This window comes from Mastigoproctus giganteus, chromosome 12, assembly GCF_048544385.1.
Source record: "Mastigoproctus giganteus isolate SK-2022 chromosome 12, ASM4854438v1, whole genome shotgun sequence".
Taxonomy (NCBI): domain Eukaryota; kingdom Metazoa; phylum Arthropoda; class Arachnida; order Uropygi; family Thelyphonidae; genus Mastigoproctus; species Mastigoproctus giganteus.
Genome location: NC_143586.1, coordinates 45,423,811 through 45,445,955, shown reverse-complemented (window position 1 = coordinate 45,445,955; position 22,145 = coordinate 45,423,811). Strand labels below are relative to the sequence as shown.

At 36.7% G+C, this 22,145-nt stretch overlaps 1 protein-coding gene across 4 annotated transcripts in view; it reads left to right on the top strand.

Annotated features, from left to right (window-relative positions):
* Positions 1–22,145, top strand: part of LOC150077005 (RNA-binding protein 14-like) — a 128,618-nt gene that overhangs the window by 9,205 nt on the left and 97,268 nt on the right. For all 4 annotated transcript variants that reach the window (XM_090386930.1, XM_090386933.1, XM_090386931.1 and 1 more), the window contains exons 2-4: positions 8,526–8,562; positions 10,777–10,896; positions 21,822–21,905. In XM_090386930.1, the coding sequence (XP_090243056.1) occupies positions 8,554–8,562; positions 10,777–10,896; positions 21,822–21,905 (213 nt within the window). In that variant the 5' untranslated portion in view covers positions 8,526–8,553. The remainder of the gene's footprint in view (positions 1–8,525; positions 8,563–10,776; positions 10,897–21,821; positions 21,906–22,145) is intronic.

Sequence of the window (22,145 nt, the reverse complement as noted above, 5' to 3'; positions counted from 1 at the left end):
TAATGGTAGCAGAGCATTCTGGTCTTTTTCCAAAGCTATTGGATGCACCTTTTGCCCATCTGTGCTTGCTCCCACCTCTGTCAAAACCAGATGGTTCTGTTGTCACTTCACTCAAGGATAAAGCTAACCTGCTAGCAACCCATTTTTCTTCCAACTTGTGTATTAATGATCTTGGTAAAACACCTCCCACCATTCCCAACACCACTCCATTCAATGCCTTCTGTGGTCTTCTGTCAAAAGGATGTCAGAAGGATTTTGACGAATTTTGATGCTAAGAAAGCTCCAGGTCCTGATGGTATTTCTCCACTTGTGCTCCCAAACTTACTCCTGTTCTTTGTTGCCTTTTTTATTCCAAAGATGTTTTTCCTTCTGCTTGGAAATTTGCTCCTATCCAGCCAGGGTGACAAATCTCTCCAACCTTATTGTCCCATTGCACTTCTTTCTAAACTAATGGAGAAATCAACAAACTTCCATCTTAGTTTGCCAACTGTTTTTAGTAATTAGTTATCCAGTTTTCTCTGATTACTCAATGAGGGTGATGGTAGATGGCTCTCTCTGTCTTCTAACTTTTCCACTGATGCCAGTGTCCCCCAAAGTTCAGTTCTCTCCCCCACTCTTTTTCTCTTCTATATTAATGACCTTCCATTGACTGGAAATCCTATCCATAGTTTTGCTGATGAGAGCACATTGCATTCCACTTTCCAGTTTGAAACTTTGCTCTGCTCAATCAGCTTCAACTTCTCGAATATCTGCTACTAATTCCCTAAATGCTGATCTCCAGGTAATTCTCCAGTGGGGCAAAGCCAACTTAGTTGATTTCTATCATTCTAAGCTAGTCTGTCTTGTCTTATATCATGCAAAAAAGAATTCTTCTGCTCCTATGCTTATCTATGGCAACATTCCGATTTCTAGGCAAGTTGATCTCTCTTTTGGGGCTTACACTGACTTCTAATCTCTCTTGGCACAAGCACATTACAAACATTGCTTCCTCTGCATCTCAAAAACTTGGTTTTCTATTTTGCTCTCAGTGTTACTTTTCTTCCAAACAGCTGTTCACTCTGTACAAATTGCAAATCTGCCCTACCTTGGAATATTGTTCCCACATCTGGGGGTGGTGCCCCCAAAACACCTCCGGTTTCTAGATTCCTTTCAGAAGAGGCAGATTGGTTTAATTAATGATTCATCTCGAACAGTCTCTCCACTCGCTGTCTCATAGACATACTGTTTTTGCTACATGCCTCCTCTACAGATATTTCCATGGGCACTGTTCTTCTGAATTGGCTTCTATAATTCCTGCTCTTTTAATACAGTTCGAACACATGCCGCCACCAGCCAACATCCATTTACTGTCCATCTTCGAACTCAGAACCAACCTTTCATCTTCCTTGTTTATTCATTCAACTGCCATCTTTCTGGAACAACCTTCCTTCATACGTATTTCCTGAAAATTAGTCTACAGAAGTTAGTCCAGTGTCAACAAATCTTTCTTCTCAAACCCAAGCACAATACTAAGTACTATAGGTTCTAATATCTCTCGTTTGGGGTTTACATAAAAAAAAAACTGACTGGTCGTGTTGAACGTTCCTTGCATCGAAGGAGAAATGCACCTTTTTGTGTTTCTGCAGATTGTATTCAGAATTATTCTTTCAAAACAATCCTGAATACAATTTACACATATATATTGATACTATGTGGATACTACATTTCTTTAGGACAGTAGAGAAAAACTGCTAGTGGGTACAACTAGCTGTAGCTATTGTGTACTATAGGCCTAACTGATTTGGTCTCAAATTGAAGATAGTTCTTCCCAGGTGTGCAGAAACATGGGAAAAATATAATTCTGATTCTGAATAATAAAAAAAATCAACTGTTTTATTTTACAGAATGGGCTAAGCTACCTTGAAAGAAAGAATAGTTTCCTTTTAGAGAAATGAGAAAAGGACTCTACGCATACTGGCTTAAACACGTCCTACATTTCTTTACGGCAGCTAGAGAGAAAAACTCTGCTACCAATTGCAAAATATTTGCAAGAGGTACTGCTAGTTTTATTCTAATTTCAAGACTGATAAGATATTTTTCTAATTATGCATCCTGATAAGATTTTTTTTTCTAATATGGATCCTGATGGAAACAAATTGACCCCTCTTGTAGGGTTACTGCTACCCATATGCAGTAATTTGTAAATGTTAAATTTCAGTTGCCACTTCTGATCCATCTGCTAACTTTTTTTTAGATCCTGTTGCAGTATATCATCATTATTGTCATTAACCACTCTGCCAATCTTTGTTATCATCTGCAAGCTTGAACATTAAGCTTTCATCAGTCATTTATAAATATAGAAAGTAAAGGGCCCAACACTGAAACCTTGGAAGGCTTCACAAATAATATTAGTCCACGAAGAGCAATGTCCATTGATTACCTCCCAGTAAACCATCCCTTTATTCATAACAGAAACTTGCCCTCAGTGCCACCCTGCTCCAATTTGTACAGCAGTCTTTTATGTGTAACAGTATCAAAAGCCTTTTCTGAAATCCAAGTATTTTGTATCCAGTTACTTTGAGACATCACAGTATCCAATTAAATTGATCAGCCAAGATATTGCCTTGGCAAACCCATGCTGTTTCTGAAGTATAACTAGTCTTGTCTAGATGACCCTGCATTATTTTCCCTGGAAGAGAAGTTAAAATAGCAGGTCTGTAATTACTCATTATCCTTGATCCCCCCTTTTTGAATTGGGGATACATTTGCACATCTCCAGTCTGTGGGGACCTGCCCTGAATCCAAGGATGCTCATTATGGCTTAAGGGTTTTGTTACTTTGCTTCCCTTGATATAACTAGATATATCCCATCCACTCCAGGTACCATTTTTATGTTTAACTTCAATTTCTCTTCCATTTTCTTCTCGGTTATTACCAAATCATTTGGTCCCCTGTTAAGGTTTGATAAACTTCTAGTCTCTACTTCCCTAAAGAATTCCTTATGTGTGAATATAGATACAGAATACTCAGTTTAGTTAAGCTAGTCAGTTGTCTGAGCAGGATTTTGAAAAAAAATTGATCTTGTAATTTCTTGTGATGAAAGTTGGCTGTTTCAGTATGGCCCACAAACTAAAAGACATTCAGTGCATGGGAACATAAGTCACCACTACACTGAAATGTGGTGGACCAATTTGATTCATCCTGTTCCTTCTAGTGTTTATATAAGTAAAGAAGTCTTTGCATCTCTTGCCAAAGATTTCTCATAATCTGCTTCTCTTGCCTGTCCTCGTTTTATGACTTGAATGCAGACTAGATTAAATCTACCATGGACTCCTGTATTGCCTATAATTTATGTATTCCATGCTCATTTTTCTGCCAAGAGATTAATCAGTTAATCTGATCCATTTAGGCATATACCTTGAAGAGTGTATCTTAGTTAATATGAAAAGCTTGGTAGTTTGTAAGATTAATTCCTTAAATGCTTTCCATTTAGAATTGACTGAAGATAACATCAGTTGGTCCCACTATATAGAATTTAAAAACAGTCCATTAAAGTCATCTTTATGAAAGCAAAAACCCTTCCCTTCATTTTAACATACATTTTCATAGTTATGTTAAGTAAATTCCTCATTGATACACTGATCACTGCCACTTACTGGTTCTTTTATCTGCACGAATTACCAAAAATAGCTGTTATTGGGTTCACATTACAATATTTTCACGATGCCTCCATTTATGGGGTTCGAGCCCGTCACCACCAAATACGCAGGATGCGGAATGGTCAGGGAATGACCACCGCATATCCCGGAGCAATATGGCCTTAGTTGCTAATGCTCCTAAAAACCAGATAACATAACAGCCTCCATTTATTCTTGCAGGATGCAAAATAAGTTTCCACTATTAAGTTTGCACTGGCCGGCAAAAACATACGTAAAGTCAATTTCCATAAGTAGAGTAATATGTTAGCCGGGGAGTGCTGTATTCTTACTATGTGTATGCCATATCCAAAAATTGTTACTTCATACAGAATGTCCACCCCCCCCACCCTTTCTTATTACTGAATACACCACAAATTGTTAAACTAATAGAGCAAACTTACTTGCAAAAAAAAAATCTAAACCTCCCACACACTTCCCCATTAATTTCATAAATATATGTGGTCTCAGTTCTAATCTTAATGATGTCCATTTCCATTTAGTCTGCTAAACCTAATACTTTTTCTGGCAGAATATCAGTTGATACAACCACTGCTCACCTTAGTTGTCCAAACTATTCGCTGTATGATTCCTTTCACTTCAAAGGTGGTACTTGTGCATATGTCTGTTCTGAATATTCCCTATCAGAGACAGTAATTTGGAATCTCCACTTTTCAACTTTCACTGGCTTAAAATCTTTCTACCACATTGTCAAATTCATCTGTTCCCTCTTATTGTTCTCCCAGCTCCACTAATCACTTGGAACTCTGACTTCCTCTCTGGAACTTTACTTTCTCCAGTCCAACTTTCCCAACAGTAAAATCACCTTGGTGATTTTAATGTTCACAACTGCTGGTTTCCATTTTGTCTAGTCACATGGACCCAGCTGGTTGATGCTGAGGCTTTTGCAATTACCAGTGACTTTGCACTGATTGTTCATTTACCTACTGGACTACCAGATAATCCTAATCACACAGCCAACACACTTGATCTTTTTCTCAAAAAAAATCCTACGTATATGATAGAGGTGTAAATGCCTGATATACTTGGTGATGGTCTCTTCTCCAATGGTGCCTTTCTCTCAAGGCCATTCCTAGCCTGGTTGTTTGGCATTACAAGAATGCAAATTGGGATGATCTGCAAGATTTTTCCTTGGTCACATTACTGCTTGAAATCTAATGTCAACATTTGCTCAGAGCATGTTGAAATTATTCTTCTAGGGATATAATCTGTTATTCCACACTCCACCTTCTCCAAATGGTTGTGCTTTCTGGTCTCTTGCCAGATTTATTGGCTGCAACTTTTGCCCATCTCTCTTCTCACCTCTGTCAAAACCAGAGCCAAGGATAAAGCTGACCTACTAGCAACCTATTTTTCTTCCAACCATTGTAGTAATGATCTTGATAAGCCATCTCTCACCATTCCCAGTATGCTCCATTTAATTCCCAATGGTCTTCTGTCAAAAAATGTTAATTTTGACAAATCTTGATGCTAAGAAAGCTCCAGGTCCTGATGATATTTCTCCACTTGATCTCAAAACCTGTGCTGCTGAACTTGTTGCCTTTTTTCACTTTAATATTTCAAAGGTGTTTTTCCTTCTTGGAAACTTCTCATATCCAGCCAGTTCCTAAAAAGGGAGACAAATCCCTCTGTCCAATTATTGTCCCTTTTGGAATTATTTCTACTCTTTCTGAAGTAATAGAGAAATCAGTTAACTGCCAACTCATAAACAATCTAGAAACTCAATCTTGTAAATGATTGCCAGTATAGATTCCAGTGTTGATCCACTTGTGATATTCTGTCTTATGTTGTGCCCATCTAGCAAAAAATTCAATAGAAAATTTTGAAACTCAAACAGTTTCTCTTGACATTTCAAAGGCTTTTGATCATGTTTGGCATAAAGGTCTTCTAAATAAGCTTCCATCATATGTTTTGCCAACTTTTTTTCTAATGACTATCCAGTTTTCTCTGTGACTGCTTGCTGCAGGTGATGGTTTATAGCAGTCTTTAACTACTTCCACTAATTCTGGTGCTTCCCAAGATACAGTTCTTTCTCCCAATCTTTAGGTAGAATGCAACATCCTATCATCAGCAAAACTATGGATAGGGTTTCTGGTCAATGGAAAAAGGTAATTAATATACAAAAGGGAAAGAGTGGGAGAAAGAACTGAATCTTGAACTGCAGGTGATGGTTGATGGCTGTCTTCTAACTTCTCCACTGGTGATTGGGTCTCCAAGGTGCAGTTATTTCTCCCACTTTTCCTCTTGTATATTAATACCTTTTTCCACTGACCAGAAATCCTATCTATAGTCTTGCTAATTTGCATTCCTACCTTCCAGGTTGGAAAACCTTTCCCTGCTGAAACAGCTTCAACTTGTTGAATATTCACTACCAATTCCTTAAATACTGGTATTTTCCTTAATCCCTTAAATGCTAGTAAATTTCCAGGTATTTTCAGTGGGGTAAAGATAACTTAGTTTTTGATTCCTTCTAAATGTCAGTCCTTGTTATCATGCAAGAAGAATTCTTCTGCTCCTGTGCATTTTCTTTAATGACACTCAATTTCTAGGCAAGAGCATAAGACCATATATCTTTTGTGATTACCCTGACTTCTAATCTCTCTTGGCATAAGCACGTTACAAATATTTGCTTCCTCTGCATTTAAAAAAAAAAAACTCTTGGCATTACTTTTCTTCCAAACAGCTGCTCACTCAGTACAAATCACATCTGCCCTACCATGGGATACTGCTCCCACAACTGGTGTGGTGCCCCCAAAACCTCAGGCTTCTTGATTCCATTCAGAAGAGGGCAGTTAGGTTAATTAATGACTCATCTCTAACAATCTCTCCACTTGCTACTGTTTCTGCTGCATGCCTTTTCTATAGATACTTCTGTGGGTGCCAATTCTTCTGAATTGGCTTCTATAATTCCTGCTCCCTCTTTCAAAGCAGTCCAAACATGTGCTGGACCCTAACATCCTTTTGCTGTTAAACTACAACCTCACAAAAGCAACTTCTTTTTTTTCTTCATTTATTCATTCGACTTGCATTTTCTGGGACAATCTTCCCTTCATATGTATTTCCTGAAAATTACTATCTACAGAACTTAACTTATGTACAAGTTAGTGCAATAGCATCATTTCTGTACATAGTCTAATTACTTAAGTAGTTACAAATTGGTATCTATCTCATTGTGAACACCGTCACAATGAGTTACCATGATATTGCACTAACTTGAATAAGTAACACTTTACCAAAGGAGAAGGCTATTGTTACTTATTCTCAGGATGTACTTCAACTGGATTGTCATCATTGCAACACCAGGTTACCTGACCACCGATGAGGAGCCAGTAAGTTCCAAAATGGTGCCCTATCCACCGAAAATAAGTAACAATAGTCTCTGAAGTGCTGCTTATTCTAGGTAGTGCAATAGCATGGTAACTCATGGAGGTATTCAAAATGAGATATACTTGATGTCGATTTGTAACTTAAGTAGTTGGCTGTGTATGGAAATGATGCTATTGCACTAATTTGTATGTAAATTGAGACTTCTTTTGTAACCTTGAGGCTCTAGCTCTAAATTCTGTTGTAATCTACAGAAATTTAAGTCTGCCAATAAATATCTTCTTTCACCTTCTTGACTGTAAACTCATGCATGATACCAAGTATTGTAGTTTCTAATACATCATGTTTCCAGTTTTCATAAAAAAAAGCACCTGTGGCTTTCTTGAACTATGGCATATTACTTAAGTATTATTATGCTGACTTAGAAAAAGTTTGCCTTCTTTGCTGGCCATGGTTGTGAATTATCATCCAGTGTGAAGAGATGGCATGTAATATAATGTGTTTTATGGGTGACTATTGAAGTACAGTTCTCTAATGTGCACTTTAAGCTTGTTAAATAAGCACAATTAGAACCCCACAGAATTATTGGGAGTTGTCAAATATTGCTTGCAATGGAGGCCACCACAATATTTATTATTTTTTTTTTTCAAGACCAGTTGGCAAATGTCATTTAGATAATTCTGAACAGTAGCTGCATGTTCAGATGGCAGCTCATATTGGAAATGTCAGCAATTTGTACAAACTCCCTTGCTTGTTTCACAAGTTGAGAGTGCTGGAGTGTACAAATGCCAAATTCATCTAGCCTATAGAATTAAATTTTATAATTTGCCTCTTTGTACATGTGTATTTTCTCAGGATCTCCCCCTCACCTTTCCCTCAAAGAGGAATTTTCTGGGTTAGTTGGAAAATGGGTAAGGGAATGCAACAGCAAAAAGTGTAGGAGTAAAAGAGCAAATCTCAAACAGAAACATTGTGTAAAGTTACTTTTTTTCATCAAAGCTGAAAAATTAGTTTTATAAAATTTGTAATTCTTAATTGTTGAATAAATGCCACTGGACCACTTTCCATTTTTGGGTTGAGCTATCCATGTGCTGTGCACCAGCCTGCAAAATAAGTGAGCATTTTGAGATGCCCACCATTGATTTCCAGATTTTTGCTTGTAATTCTGCATATTGTTATTAAATGCTTCTGCAGATAGATGTAAATTAACTTACAAATACAATCAACCATATTTAGCAGTCATATTGGCTGTAACAGTCTTTTTAGCAGTCATATTGGTGTCAGTCAAGTAATGAAGTTAGTTAATAAGAATACAGATACATTAATGCAAGCATCTTTCATTAGCAATAATTTAAAATAAATCAAGCAAATTGTTTTATTTAGATTTTATTTACATTTCTTATTCTACCTTTAGTTTTTAAAATTAATTCATATGTTGACTTCCAATTATTGAATTATTTTTAATCAGAATATTTCACATGTTAAAATTTTATTTTTTATTTTTAGGATTTTGAATACTTTTATACTGGATAATATGGCTCCTGTAAGTAACATTATATATTTAATTTTAAACTTTGATTTTTTTTCTATTGATATTTTCTGTAGTTGTAATTTCTTAGCAATTTATAGCAAATGAAAAAAAAATCAATTGATAAAACTGGGAGAACAGATTGTAATTGTTTTGTGAATATCATGCTAGGTATTGATTATGTAGATCAGTTTTGATGTAGGAATTATAGTCCTTTCCCACTCAAAAATTAACTAAATTGTGGGTTATAAACTTTTATCCATTTTACAACAATTCCTTGTCAAGTGTGGAGTTTTATGTAAAGTACAGTTTACAGCAAAACTGATTGGCAAGACTAATCCCAATAGGATTAGGTAAAAACAATTATATATATAAAAAAACATTTCCTCTTCCATTTAAACAAGTAATTTGGGTGTCTGCTGTTTAGCAATCTTAATTTGGGTAATAAAAAAGTGTGCTGAGTGAATCTGTGGGGGACATTTATCCATAAGAAACATAAATAACTGGTGCAAGGTCAGCATTCATTATAAGCTACAATTTGTTTATATAACAATGTGTGGCAGGAACATTTTATACTTTTAATGTATAAATGTATTTAAAATTTTTTAATTGTAATAAAACATAGTATGTTATTGCTTTTCTTATGCATAATAAAACATAAATAGTATATCAAATTTGTATACAATTATATGAATATAATTGGGGAAAGTGTAAAAAGAAAGTTGGTCCTTGAGGTTGTTGCAGACATTCTCTCAGATATGCCAGACAAGCTGTGCTTGCCACCTGCCACTGATGGCACTGATATTTGGGTGATGCTCAAGAAAAGTGCACCCAATTTCGATGAAGTCTGACAGCCAAATCCTCTGCTTGCACCTTCACAATGGTGGGGCTGTTAGTAATCCTGGGTATAACCTCCGTGGCACGCTGGATGACCACCCAGGTGTGAACCAATGTAAGCAGGGTTTGAGGTGTGGCATGCACACCACATGGAGGAATGCTGCCCCTGTGTTACCAGGCAATACTAGGTGGTAGATGATTCATCAACCGGTGCAGTACCACTACTTTGCATATTGGAGGCTTGAAGTGGTGGAACTCCTGTTTATTCTCCAGAGCTAAGTTCTGGTCAACCCTTCCCCACCTCTTCCATCATGTAGTATGATTGATGTCTTTTGAGGTTATGATGAACACCATGGTGAGATCCAAACCTCCTTACATTTTGAGGGTACAGCTCTAAAACTGTTTGCAGGCTGGCTGCTATTTAGTACACCAGACTGAACCTATTGATAACTCTCTAGGAGGCTTCCAGATCAGTTAGTGTATAATCATGCTACCTCTGCTCTACCAGATAGTGACTGGAGGGAGTCAGTAGTGTGTGTGGGGTGCATTGTCAAGGTCATGTTATGTCAAGGATTTGAGTATATTCTTACCGTGTGTAAACCTTAACCAAGTTTCATTACTTCATATAGTCCCCCCCACTTTCTCACTATTGAATACACCATGAATTGTTAAACTAATAGTGCAAACTTATCTGTGAAAAGATCTAAACCTCCCAAACATTTCCTAGTTCATTTCACAAATATGTGGTCACAGTTCTAATCTTGATGTCCATTTACACTTAGTCTGCTAAACCCCATGTACTTTTTCTGACCAAATCTCAGTCGTCGATTCAAGTACTGCTCATCTCAGTTGCCCAAATTATTTGTTGTATGATTCCTTTTGCCTCAAAGGTGGTACTTGTGCATGTCTGTTCCAATATCCCTGCCAGAGCTTGGTGGTAGTAAATAATTCAAATTCATTTTAGTGGTGCCATCTGATACCAACTTCAAATTCTAAAATGAAAGCATTCTAGGAAGAAATCAAAAGTTCTGAAGCTTTTCATGCCAGCTGAGATTATTCAAGGTTAAAATACCTGAAATTAGCATCTGAAAAGTAGCATTACTGGAATTGTAGTGTACTTAAGATTTGAATAACTTTCTTTGGAGTCAGCATAAAAAAAAATAAACCTTTTGAATTCTTACCTTTGTAGAATACTTTTCAGTGCATTTAGTTTTTGCTGATATGTTATGTGGTTTCATCTAGACACTTGCACATCTAACTAAAATCTTTTATTAACAACTATTTAAATTAGTTTAGATCTAAATGAGCCTTTTTTGACACTGATCATAAACTGATATAACATTTATATAATTTTTATAAATTTGTGAAACATGTTATGTTTTTCTTACCCAGCGTACAAAAATATTTGTTGGACATTTACCTGATGGATGCAAGTCATCTGATCTTCAAGGATTATTTGAGAAGTATGGTACAGTAAAAGAGTGTGATGTCATCAACAAGTATGGATTTGTTGTAAGTGATTTTTGTTGTTTCTCCCGAAAGTGAAGTTTGCGATTATTTTATCATGAAATGCATATTTTACATTTTTAAAGCTTTTAAGTTATCTAGTTAATTAATAATAAATGTTGTAGTCTATTGAAATTTTAGAAAATTGTCAATTATAGATCTAACAATTTACATTCTTCGATCATTACACATTGGCTTTGTTTCACTGTTTAAAGGTATAGAATGAATAGTACAGTATATCATTGATTTAACAGACTAAATGGGCAGAAGGATGTCTGATCTTGCCAAATGACCATTAAATCCAAATGTCTGTAAAAGTCTACGTGAAACCAAAATCTGTTAAATAAATGATATTTTGAAGTACAATGCAACCTGTATTTACATGAAAAATGAGAATTTTGCTACACATGCATTAGAAAATAATAAATTAGTCTCTTTTAGCAAGAAAAAAACTGAACATGTAGTCTTCAGAAGAGGAATCACTTTGCTCCTCTTTAATGTTTATTGCCAGCCCTGGGAAGAAATTGACACCATTTGCTGAAGAGGTGCTAGGTTAAGGTAACACAGGTTTTGGTCAGCTAATTTTCTTGAAGAATGCATGCAATTGCTATTGCATTTTGGAAGTTTGCTTGTGAATGATAAAATCCCTGAAAGGTCAGCATAATAATATAGCTGAACTTAGATCAGGTGATAGTCATTGAAATCAGATCTTAATTCAGACACTTTGATTTGGCAAATTGGTGGCCCTTCGTCCTCATTGCTTTCTTTGTCCATTTTATTGTGAGACTACTTCAGTTATCTCCCTCTTGGTCATCACTTTATCCAGGATCACCCTCATCTTTGACTCTAGCCACTGCACGATAGCATCTTCTGTTACTTTTTTGTTAGCCTTCCTAATTTTCCTGTGAAACTCTGACCTCAACCTTCAAACTGTTAATTGGCATCCATGGTATTTAAACCCCCCTCCCCCAACCATTTGAGTATTTGGCTTTTGGTTGCTTTTTAAGCTGCTGCAAAGTTAAATTGCTGATCTTAGGGTGTAATTCCTCAGATTTGGGAATGTATACATTGCCCTCTTGTCTTTGCCTTCATTAGTTTCGTCCTTTAACACACCAATCACCTCCAAAAAAACCCCTCTTCCTTTAGTCTTTGTTACAAGAATTGGATTGGATGATTGTGTTTTTTGCTTTGTTTTGCCTAAAATGCATCTTGGGTGCACAAAACTTGTGGATGGCAGGAACATTGTCTAATAGTAAAAGAGCTTTTTCGTGGAGATATAACCAAGGGTTTGATGGTGTGACCAAGTCCTCAGTTTGTCTTTTTACCTCTGGCACAATGTTGAAAAAGTCATTCGTGAAAATTGTCTGTAAACCAAGCTTTTTTGAATTATAATATATGACTGGTAGTTGGTATATGCAGTTTTTCAGGACATCTTGGGCGATGTGCCTTTAAATATTAATTGGTGTTAATAGATGTGTTTGCACAAAGTAGTGCCAAGATCCTTATTTTTCTTCCAGGAGCCAACATTTCATGTTTTCTGGAAGTGAATGCCAAAACAAACCAGCCTCATCCATGTTGTATATTGAAGAAAATTGTCATCTGTCTTTTTTTTTTTGTCTGTTCTGCTGGAGCACTCAAAGTGCTTCTCCATAAGTTCATAATTCCATACCATTTACAACATCAGCAAAATCACTCCTCATTCACTTTGATTTTAATGATTTGATTTAATTTAAAATACTAAAATTAAATTACTTTGATTTAAAAAAAAAGCCAAAAACCTATTGTTTAGTGTGTGTCGATTGTTGTTCCACTGCACCGCAAAAACAAAAATTTGTTTCATTTATGTTAGGGATGCCAATTTTTTTTTATAGAAAATTTTTTTTGTTAAGAAAATGCAAAAATGATGGTAAATGCAAAAGAATTGTGCTTTCAGTTAACTTGAAATTATTCAAAAGTTTTTGAAAAATGAAAACAGTGCATCTGTTAAATCTATAAACAACCATTATAAATGTCGGTGACCAAACCATATGCGGCCTTTTAAAAAATAAAGGGAAGCTATTAGAGTTAAATTTGACATCGAAAAATAGTGCATGGTAAATTTTTGCATTTTTTTTAATCTATCGCCATATTTTTTACGTAGGTTCCTTAGTAAATTTTTCCCCTTTTTTAGGATTGTAAAATTTAAAACAAAAAAGCAATCAATGATATCTTCAAAAAGGCCTCTAAGGTTGGGAGAGTAATGCATATCCAGAATTTAAAACAAATACACCAACCGTTTAACTATAATGGTTTAATACTGAAAATTATGTACCAAACAATACTACACTATAAAATAATATGCAAAAAACTGATTTACAAAATTAAAATATACGATAAAAATTTTAATATACAATAAAATTTAAATAAAATATTTAAAATACAATAAAATTAAAAGCTTTCGGAGGCTTCCGCCTCCTTTCTCAACAACAATGATATTTAAGCAACACATCCTTAAGTAACAGGCTCACAGCATTATAGTTGAACGGTTGGTATGAAAGAAGATTCTTAAAAATTATTTTTTTTTTGAGGATTTCAGTGATGGGGAACTTAGCACCATAATCTAAAAATCCACAATTCCAGCTATCGGTACTTTTGGAAATGCAGTAAGATAGTTGACTACCCATTTATAATTAGATGCACAAACAGAAAAGCCCAATAACACGGAAAGTGTAAATTGTTTTTGTTTTATGGTAGTGACTTCCAGAAATGTGCTTTAGTAAAATGTGAGCTTGTGTTGGGGTTGATAATAGTGAGTTTTTGCCTTAACCCTGTGAATTTTCTTTACAGAAAATTTCAATTTGACCGTTATGATGCCAACTAAGAATAAGTGACAGTGCTAGTAAATCTACCAAAAAAAAGGAAGCGATAGAGTTGGATCAGAAAATGAAAATGGTCAAACATTAACAATTTTTGTATTAACCAGGAAATCGATTATCCGGGATTTTATTTTATTTTTTTTTTTTGCCATCTGCCCCGGAAAATCAGGTCTACTGTATTTTCTCATATGGATGCCCTTTTGCTGATCTCAAAAGAAGAGTTACCCATCTTAGGACCCTTTCAAGAAGCACAATGTCTTTCTTTTAGGTGTGGTCTCCATAGTTGAACACAGTATTCTAGGTGTGGTCTTACAATAGCCTTATATAATGGGATTGACACCACAATTACTAGTGATTGTTCAATAAATCATTGATAGGACACAATGGACATTCCACTCCTTGGAACCAGTCTACAATGCTTAGAGAAGATCATGTCTGACTATTATAATACCTATAATACCCTTTCCTCCATTACTGGCTTTAGTTGAACTATGCCAAGTATAAGTTATTTTGGGGTTACTGTTTTTCAACATCATTAAAGTCAGGTGGTAGATGACTTTCATCAACTGGTGAAATACCACCACTTTGCTTACCGGAGGCTTGAAGTGGTGAAACCCATGTTTAGTCTCTAGAGCAAAGTTTCTGGCACCCCCCCCCCCCCCCCATACTTCTCCTTCAACCCATGCACAGTACTAAGTACTATAGGTTTTTGATACCTTTTGTGTTTGGGGTTTTCATAAAAAAAAACCATGTTTTTTTTCAATTTCACTCCCATAATTTCTCATCGATGTAAAGGGGTTTTTCTTCTGCAAATATCGATGCAAAGTAACTGTTGTTCATCTGCAACTTCAGCTGGGGTACCTAATAGTATCCCACATCCATTACATATGGGTCTGATCTGGTTTGTCCTTCTCTTTGTGTTTATATATGTGAAGAATTCCTTATCTGTCCCTCTTTGCCAGTGATTTCTCATCTGCCTTTGCCAGTCTTTTCTGTTGCACTATTATTACAGATCAATTTGTAGCTGTTATATGCCTCAGTACTTTTTATTGCTCTAACTTTTCTATGCTGTCTTTTTCTGCTCAAGTAATCTGGCAACTTCATTATTCATCCAACTTGGAGTCCTCATGGAGTTTTTTTAATGGTATTTACTTACTCATTCAAGGCTCCTGTGATTGTTTTAAAGGTATACCATAATTCAGTTGCATTCCCTCTCTGTGAGATATCTACACATGCCATGGAGCATCTTAAGCTATCGTAATTTCCTCTCCTGAAATTATAACCCATTCCTTTGCCTTTATCTGCTGTCACCTCTCTTCATTTTCCACCATAGAACTCTGATTAACCCTTCCTGCTACTGGTTCTTGTACTGTCAGTCCTATTACGTCATCTGATTCATGGGTGATGATGTCTAGAGTTTTCCCTAGTACTTTCCATGACATGTTGATACAAATAGCAATCATCTAGTTGATTTAATTTTTTGTCCCCATGTGGAGTTTCCCTCCCATTTGCTCCAATTAGAGGCAAATTAAAATCGCCCATATGCTTACTTGCCCATACCATTTGCCTGTAGAGGCTCTCACCTTCACAATCACCTGGTTTGTGGATTACTCCCACTCTGATCATACCTTTTGCTTCCGACTATCTTGCACCATACAGATTTGATACTAGTATGTCAAAACTGAATCTGGGAAAGCTTTTGTCACGCTCAAGCTGCTATTAATGACTCCACCACCCGTTCTATCCTCCCTAAATACATTATACATACTGTACCGAAACTCATCCCCCATTTCTGGGCATCATTTTTCTTTAAGCCCTATTATGTCAGGGTCACTTTTCCTAACCAACAGTTTGAATTCAGTCATTTTTATTGATGACACAGTCTGACCTTACTGTATAAACAATTAAGACTATTCTTGCATAGTTAACTACCCCAACACACCCCTTAAAGTTATTTAAGGGGTGTGTCAGGGCTTGCTTCCCTGGCATTAGCTGCCCAGTCATTTGAAACGTATCTGCCCTCAGAACCATCTTGCTAATGTTCTGTTGCAGTAACAAAAGAGAACTCTTAGGTATGTGCAGGCATTAATATGACAAATATTATCATAAACACTATCTATATTACCCTCGTATCCCCCCAAAATAGCAGTTTTCCCAATTCAAATATTTTTGCTGTGTTTCAATCAGGTCATTGAGATAGGAGTGCTTTTGGTGCCCTCATCAGCCAAGAAGCAGTATGGTCTGTAGAAATAGTTCTAAAAGTTGTTTATTCCCAGAAGGGCTGACCTCTGAAAATGATTAATTACATTTACAAGTGATTTTCTAACCACATCCATTACCTCAGTACACAGTTCCAGAGGCATTAGTTAGAATGGAGAAACAGGCATTTGTATAATGTGTTTAAATTTCAACTTTATGCTCCAATCAACCTTGCAATCCAGAAGCTTTTCATACAAAAGCCCCTCCACCTCTGGACATAACCCCATGTAAGTTGTATGGCAGATGTACCTGAGTCACACTCCAGAATGAAGTTTAGAAAAACAGCTACAATTTAAGCAATAGTTTCATTCTTAGAAATAGTGAACTTGGGCATTTTTAAACCAGTTTCCATAAAATATATGTCAAACTGTATGGAAAACCAGTTATAGTAGGAGTGATAAAGAGCTCAAGACTTTGGGCAGACCACGTGATACAAATGTAGGAAAACAGATGGCCGAGGAAAGCAGTGGAAGGGCAATTACTTCTACTCTTTCTAAAGTAATGGAGAAATCAATTAAATGCCAACTCTTAAACTACCCAGAAACCTTCTGTCTGATTAAAGATTGCCAGTATGGATTCCATCAGCTGGTGATATTCTGGCTTATGTTACCCATTTATGGGTAACATAAGCCAAATTCAATGGAAAAGTTTAGTGAAACACAAGCAGTTGCTCTTGATATCTCAAAGGCTTTTTATCATGTTTGGCATAACGGTCTTCTAAATAGGCATCCATCTTGTGGTTTGCCAACTGTTTTTTTTTTTTTTTTTTTTTTTTGTAATTGGTTATCCAGCTTTCTCTCTGATTGCTCACTGAGGGTGATGGTAGATGGTTCTGTCTTCTAACTTCTCCACTAATGCCAGTGTCCCCCAAGGTTCAGTTCTTTCTCCCACTCTTCCTCTTGTATATTAATAATCTTCCACTGACTGGAAATACTACCTATAGTTTTGCTGATGATAGCACATTGCATTCCACCTTATATTTTGAGAAACCTTGTCCTGCTCAATCAGCTTCAACTACTCAAATCTGCTGCCAATTCTTTGAATGCTGATCTCCAGGTAACTCTCTAGTGGGCCAAATATAACTTAGTTGGTTTCAATCATTCTAAAACTGCTTCTCTGATATCTTGCAACAAGGATTCTTCTGCTCATATGCTTATCTTTGGTGACACTCTGATTTATAGGCAAAATGATCTCTTTTGGGATTAACATGACTTCTAATCTCTCTTGGTGCAAGCACATTACAGATATTGTTTCCTCTGTATCTAAAAAAAACTACTGGAGATGTGCAAATGTATACCCAATTCACAAAGGGGGATTGAAGGGTGACACGAGTAATTACAGACCAGTTAGTTTAACTTCTGTTCCGGATAAAATAATGGAGTCACTGGTTAAAGATGCATTGCAGGATCATCTAGACAAGATTGCAGCAATAATTCAGACACAGCATGGGTTTGTTAAGGGAAAGTCTTGTCTGACAAAATTGATAGAATATTATGATGTGGTTACAAAGGAACTAGAGGCAAAAAATAATTTTGATATCATATATTTGGATTTCAGGAAAGCTTTTAACACTGTTGTGCATGGAAGACTATTGTACAAATTGGGGCAGAATGGTATTAAGGGTAAGTTGCTACAATGGATAAAAGGATGGTTGAGTGGGAGAAGACAGTGTGGTAATCAGTGGATGCTGCTCTTCGTGGACTAATGGTATTAGTGGAGTCCCACAGGGTTTGGTGCTGGGTCCTCTGTTTTGTATATTTATCAATGATATTGAAGGTATAAGAGGCTTAGTGTCGAAGATTGCAGATGCAAAGGTTGACAGGGTTGGTAATGGCAGTGTGCTACTGCAACAGGATTTAGATAATTTGGGCAGATGGGCTAAGAAGTGGCAACTGAAGTTTAACCTTGACAAATGCAAAGTACTGCATATGGATAGAAGTAACCCCACAGAAATGTACCAACTGTGTGGTACTACACTTAAGGTGGTAGAAAATGAAAAAGACCTGGGAGTAATTGTTCAGTCAGATATGAAGTTTTCTGAGCAATGCAGACAGGCTGCCAGGGCAGGTCATGGGGTTTTGTCAATGATATATAGGAATTTTGCTAGCAGGGAAAAGGAGATGATTGTCCCTCTGTATAAGGCAATGGTCAGGCCATGCCTTGAGTACTGCATACAGGTCTGGAGGCCTCATTTTTGGAAGGATGTAGATTCTTGTGTGTACAGAGAAAGGCAACAAGATTGGTGAGAATGTAGGGATACTCTTACGAAAAGAGGCTCAAGTTCTGCAAATTTTAGTGGCTGGAGACTAGGCACCTGCGTGGTGATCTGATTGAGGTGTATAAGGCCTCGAATAGGTTGAGCCCACTGAATTCTGATGGGATCCTTCCACTTGTTCAGATTACAAACCTAAGGGGGCATCTTTTCAAATTAAGAAAAGACATATAGAATAGAAATTTGAAATAGTGCAGAAATTTGAAGAGCCTCATTAATATACAAGAGGAAAAGAGTGGGGGAAAGAACTGAACCTTGTGGGACACCGGCATTAGTGGAGAAGTTAGAAGACAGAGAGCCATCACCCTCAGTGGACGATCAGAGAGAAAACTGGATAATAAATTACAAAAAACAGTTCGCAAACCATAAGATAGATGCTTGTTTAGAAGACCTTTATGCCAAACACGATCGAAAGCCTTTGAGATGTCAAGAGCAACTACTTGTGTTTCACCAAACCTTTCCATTGAATTAGTCCATAAATGGGTAACATAAGCCAGAATATCACCAGTGGATCGACACTGACAGAATCCATACTGGTGATCGTTGATCAGACGGAAGGTTTCTATGTAGTTTAAGAGTTGGCAGTTAATTGATTTCTCCATTACTTTAGAAAGATTAGAAGTAATTGCAATGGGATGATAATTGGATGGGAGGGATTTGTCACCCGTTTTAGGAACTGGCTGGATATGAGAATTTCCAAGCAGAAGGAAAAACACCTTTGAAATAAGAAAGCGAGGGAAAAAAAGCGGCAAAGAACAGGAGTAAGTTCAGGAGCACAGGTTTTGAGAACAAGTGGAGAAATACCATCGGGACCTGGAGATTTCTTAGCATTAAGATTTGTGAAAATCCTTCTGACATCCTTTTGAAGGAAGACCACAGGAGGCATTGAATGAAGTGTGTTGGGAATGGTGGGAGGTGTTTTACCAAGATCATTAATACAAGAGTTGGAAGAAAAATGGGATGCCAGCAGGTCAGCCTTATCCTTGGCTTAAGTGACAATAGAACCATCTGGTTTCAACATAGATGGGCAAAGGTTGCGGCCAATAGCTTTGGCAAGTGACCAGAATGCTTGGCAACCATTAGGGCAAGAAGCAAGTTTCTACTCTTAGCCTGTTAAAACTCTAGTTTGGACTGATTAATAACTGCTTTACAATTGTTGCGAGCTTTGGTGTAGGCTGAAAATGAAATTGAAGAATTAGAAACAAGCCAATTACGATATGCAGCATTCTTCTCTTGAACAGCCTTAGCACATTCATTGGAAAACCAAGGTTTAGATAAGGACAGGATTTTAAAGTGGAGTGTTGGGATAAAGGATTGCATTCCTGCAAGAATAATTTCACTGACAAGATCTGAGCAAACGCTGACATCAGAAGTTTTGAAACAGTAATCCGACCATGGAAAAGAAGTCTCTCAGTTCATCCTATTTGTAATGCCAAACAACTCTAGGTTCGGAGTAGCCATGAGATAAAGGTTCCATTGGAGAATAGACAATTGCCATTTTGTGATCTGAATTGCCTAAAGGACCTCTCACTTCAACCATGTACTTAGAAGGGTTGTTTGTGAGAAAAAGATCAAGCATATTGGCTGTATGATTAGTATTGTTTGGTATTCTTGTAGGTAAATGAACAATCTGTGCAAGGTCATTAGTAATTGCAAAAGCCTCAGCATCTCTGCCAGCTGGGTTGGTGTGACTAGAAAATGGAAGCCAGCTGGAGTTGTGAACATTAAAATCACCAAGAAAAATTACCTCACTGTTAGGAAAGTTGGACTGGAGAAAGTAAAGTTGCAAAGAGAGGAAGTGAAAGAGCTCCAAGTGATTAGTTGAGTTGGGAGAAACAGCAGAGACAACCAACAGATGAATTTGACACAATGAGGTAGAGATTTTAAGCCAAAGAAAATCAGAGAGGAGATTCGAAATTGCAAGTCTGACAGGAAATATCAGAACAGACGTATACACAAGTACCACCTTTGAGGCGAAAGGAATGATACAGCAAATAATTTTGGCACCTGAGATGAGCAGTAGTTGAATCAACCGAAAACTGGGATTCTGTCAGAAAAAGTACATGGGGTTTGGACTGCAAGTGGAAATGGACATCGTTGAGATTAGAATTGAGACCACATATATTTGCAAAATGAATTTGGAAGTGCTTGGGAGGTTTATATCTTTTCGCAGATAATCTTGCTCTATTAGGTTGACAATTCATGGTGTATTCATTAGTAAGAAAAGAGTGGGTGGGACCTGCTGTATGAAGTAATGAAATTTTTGGATATGGCGTACACATGGTAAGAATATTCCCAGATTCTTGACATAACGTGGCCTCGACAATGCTCCCAGCATACACGCTACTCGGACTCCCTTCAGTCGCTATCTGGCACAGTAGAGGTAGCAATATTATGCACTAGCTGATCCAGAAGCCTCCTAGAGAGTTACCAATAGGTCCGGTGTACTATTTAGCAGCTGGCCTGCGAACACAGTTTTCAAGCTGTACCCTCAAAATGTAAGGAATATTGGATCTCGCCACGATGTTCATCATAACCTCAAAAGTCATCAATCATACTGCATCACTATATTGAACAGACCTTGTCAGTGTCTTTATTTTCTGTATACTGTACTATATTTTCTTACATTGTATCATAACAAAAACAGTGCAGTGTACAATAGTTATACTATGACAATTGTACTGTATGTTGATGTAGATAAAATACATTGTTGGCTCTTTATTAGAAATACATACTTAACAGGTTAGACTTTATTTTTAATATTAAATTAGTATAGCACAGGAACTAGCAGTCATTGGGTTAATATCAATTGTTGGTGTTAATTGTGGTGAGTGAAGTTGACTTAATTCAATATTTGAAAATCATTATCTTTTGTTCTGTTCTGTATAAAGCAGAAATGTCAGATGTAGCACATTCTCTACTAAGTGTAGCCCCTTTAAATTGGACACTTGCTAGAGGAAGTGTCCAATTGAAGGAACCCATTTTAATCAACCCTTTGTTAAAAGGGTTGATTAAAATGGGTTACATCATGGGCAGTGTTATCCACTATTATTAGTTCATGAGCAAAATGTGAATTTTTGCTCACCTGAGATTTTTATACACATGGTTCTTGAATAATGAAATGTCTGCTTATATACCTATATTAGCATGGACTTAATGGCTTATTAAATTTAATAATGACACACTAGACTGCATGAATGAATTTGATTAAACTTCATTTCTGGTCATGTGGCAACTGTTGAACAAAGTGGGATGTACCTGCCTAGGGAGAATCTAAACCTAAATTCTGAATGATTCTTAATACTGCACTCTCCTGTGATTTGCCATAGTTTTCCTGAGTATCTTAAAGATGCTACTGTCAGTGTCTATTTAGAAATTAAATGTGCTAAGTATAAATTCCTTAATGTTGTATTATTACTTACTGTGCTTTGCAATTTACTTATTTGTACCCTTCCCATCATCTGGTTACAGCTGTATAGGGTGGGTACATTGCTATACAACTTGCCTTGTCCTTCATATTAGTAAAGTGATATTATTTATTTTAGCACATGAGTACACCTGAAGAAGCGGATGCAGCAATAAAAGCTCTGAATAATTACACTTTGATGGGATCGTCAATCAGTGTTGAGGTAAGTTCTATTTGTACTACATCAGTAGTTCACAAACTATCAGGGTGCTGCAGCGAACTTACAGCAGCAGCACCACAGGATATTTTAAATTTGAGGGAAACAGTGATACTTGACATCTGTCAGACACAGCACAAACTACTAGCTTGAGGTAGTTCAGTTTCAACATTTCTTTTGGCTAAGGGGTGCTGTGAACTTAGTTTTGGGAACCTCTGTATTACATAATTATGAGTGTGACTGTCT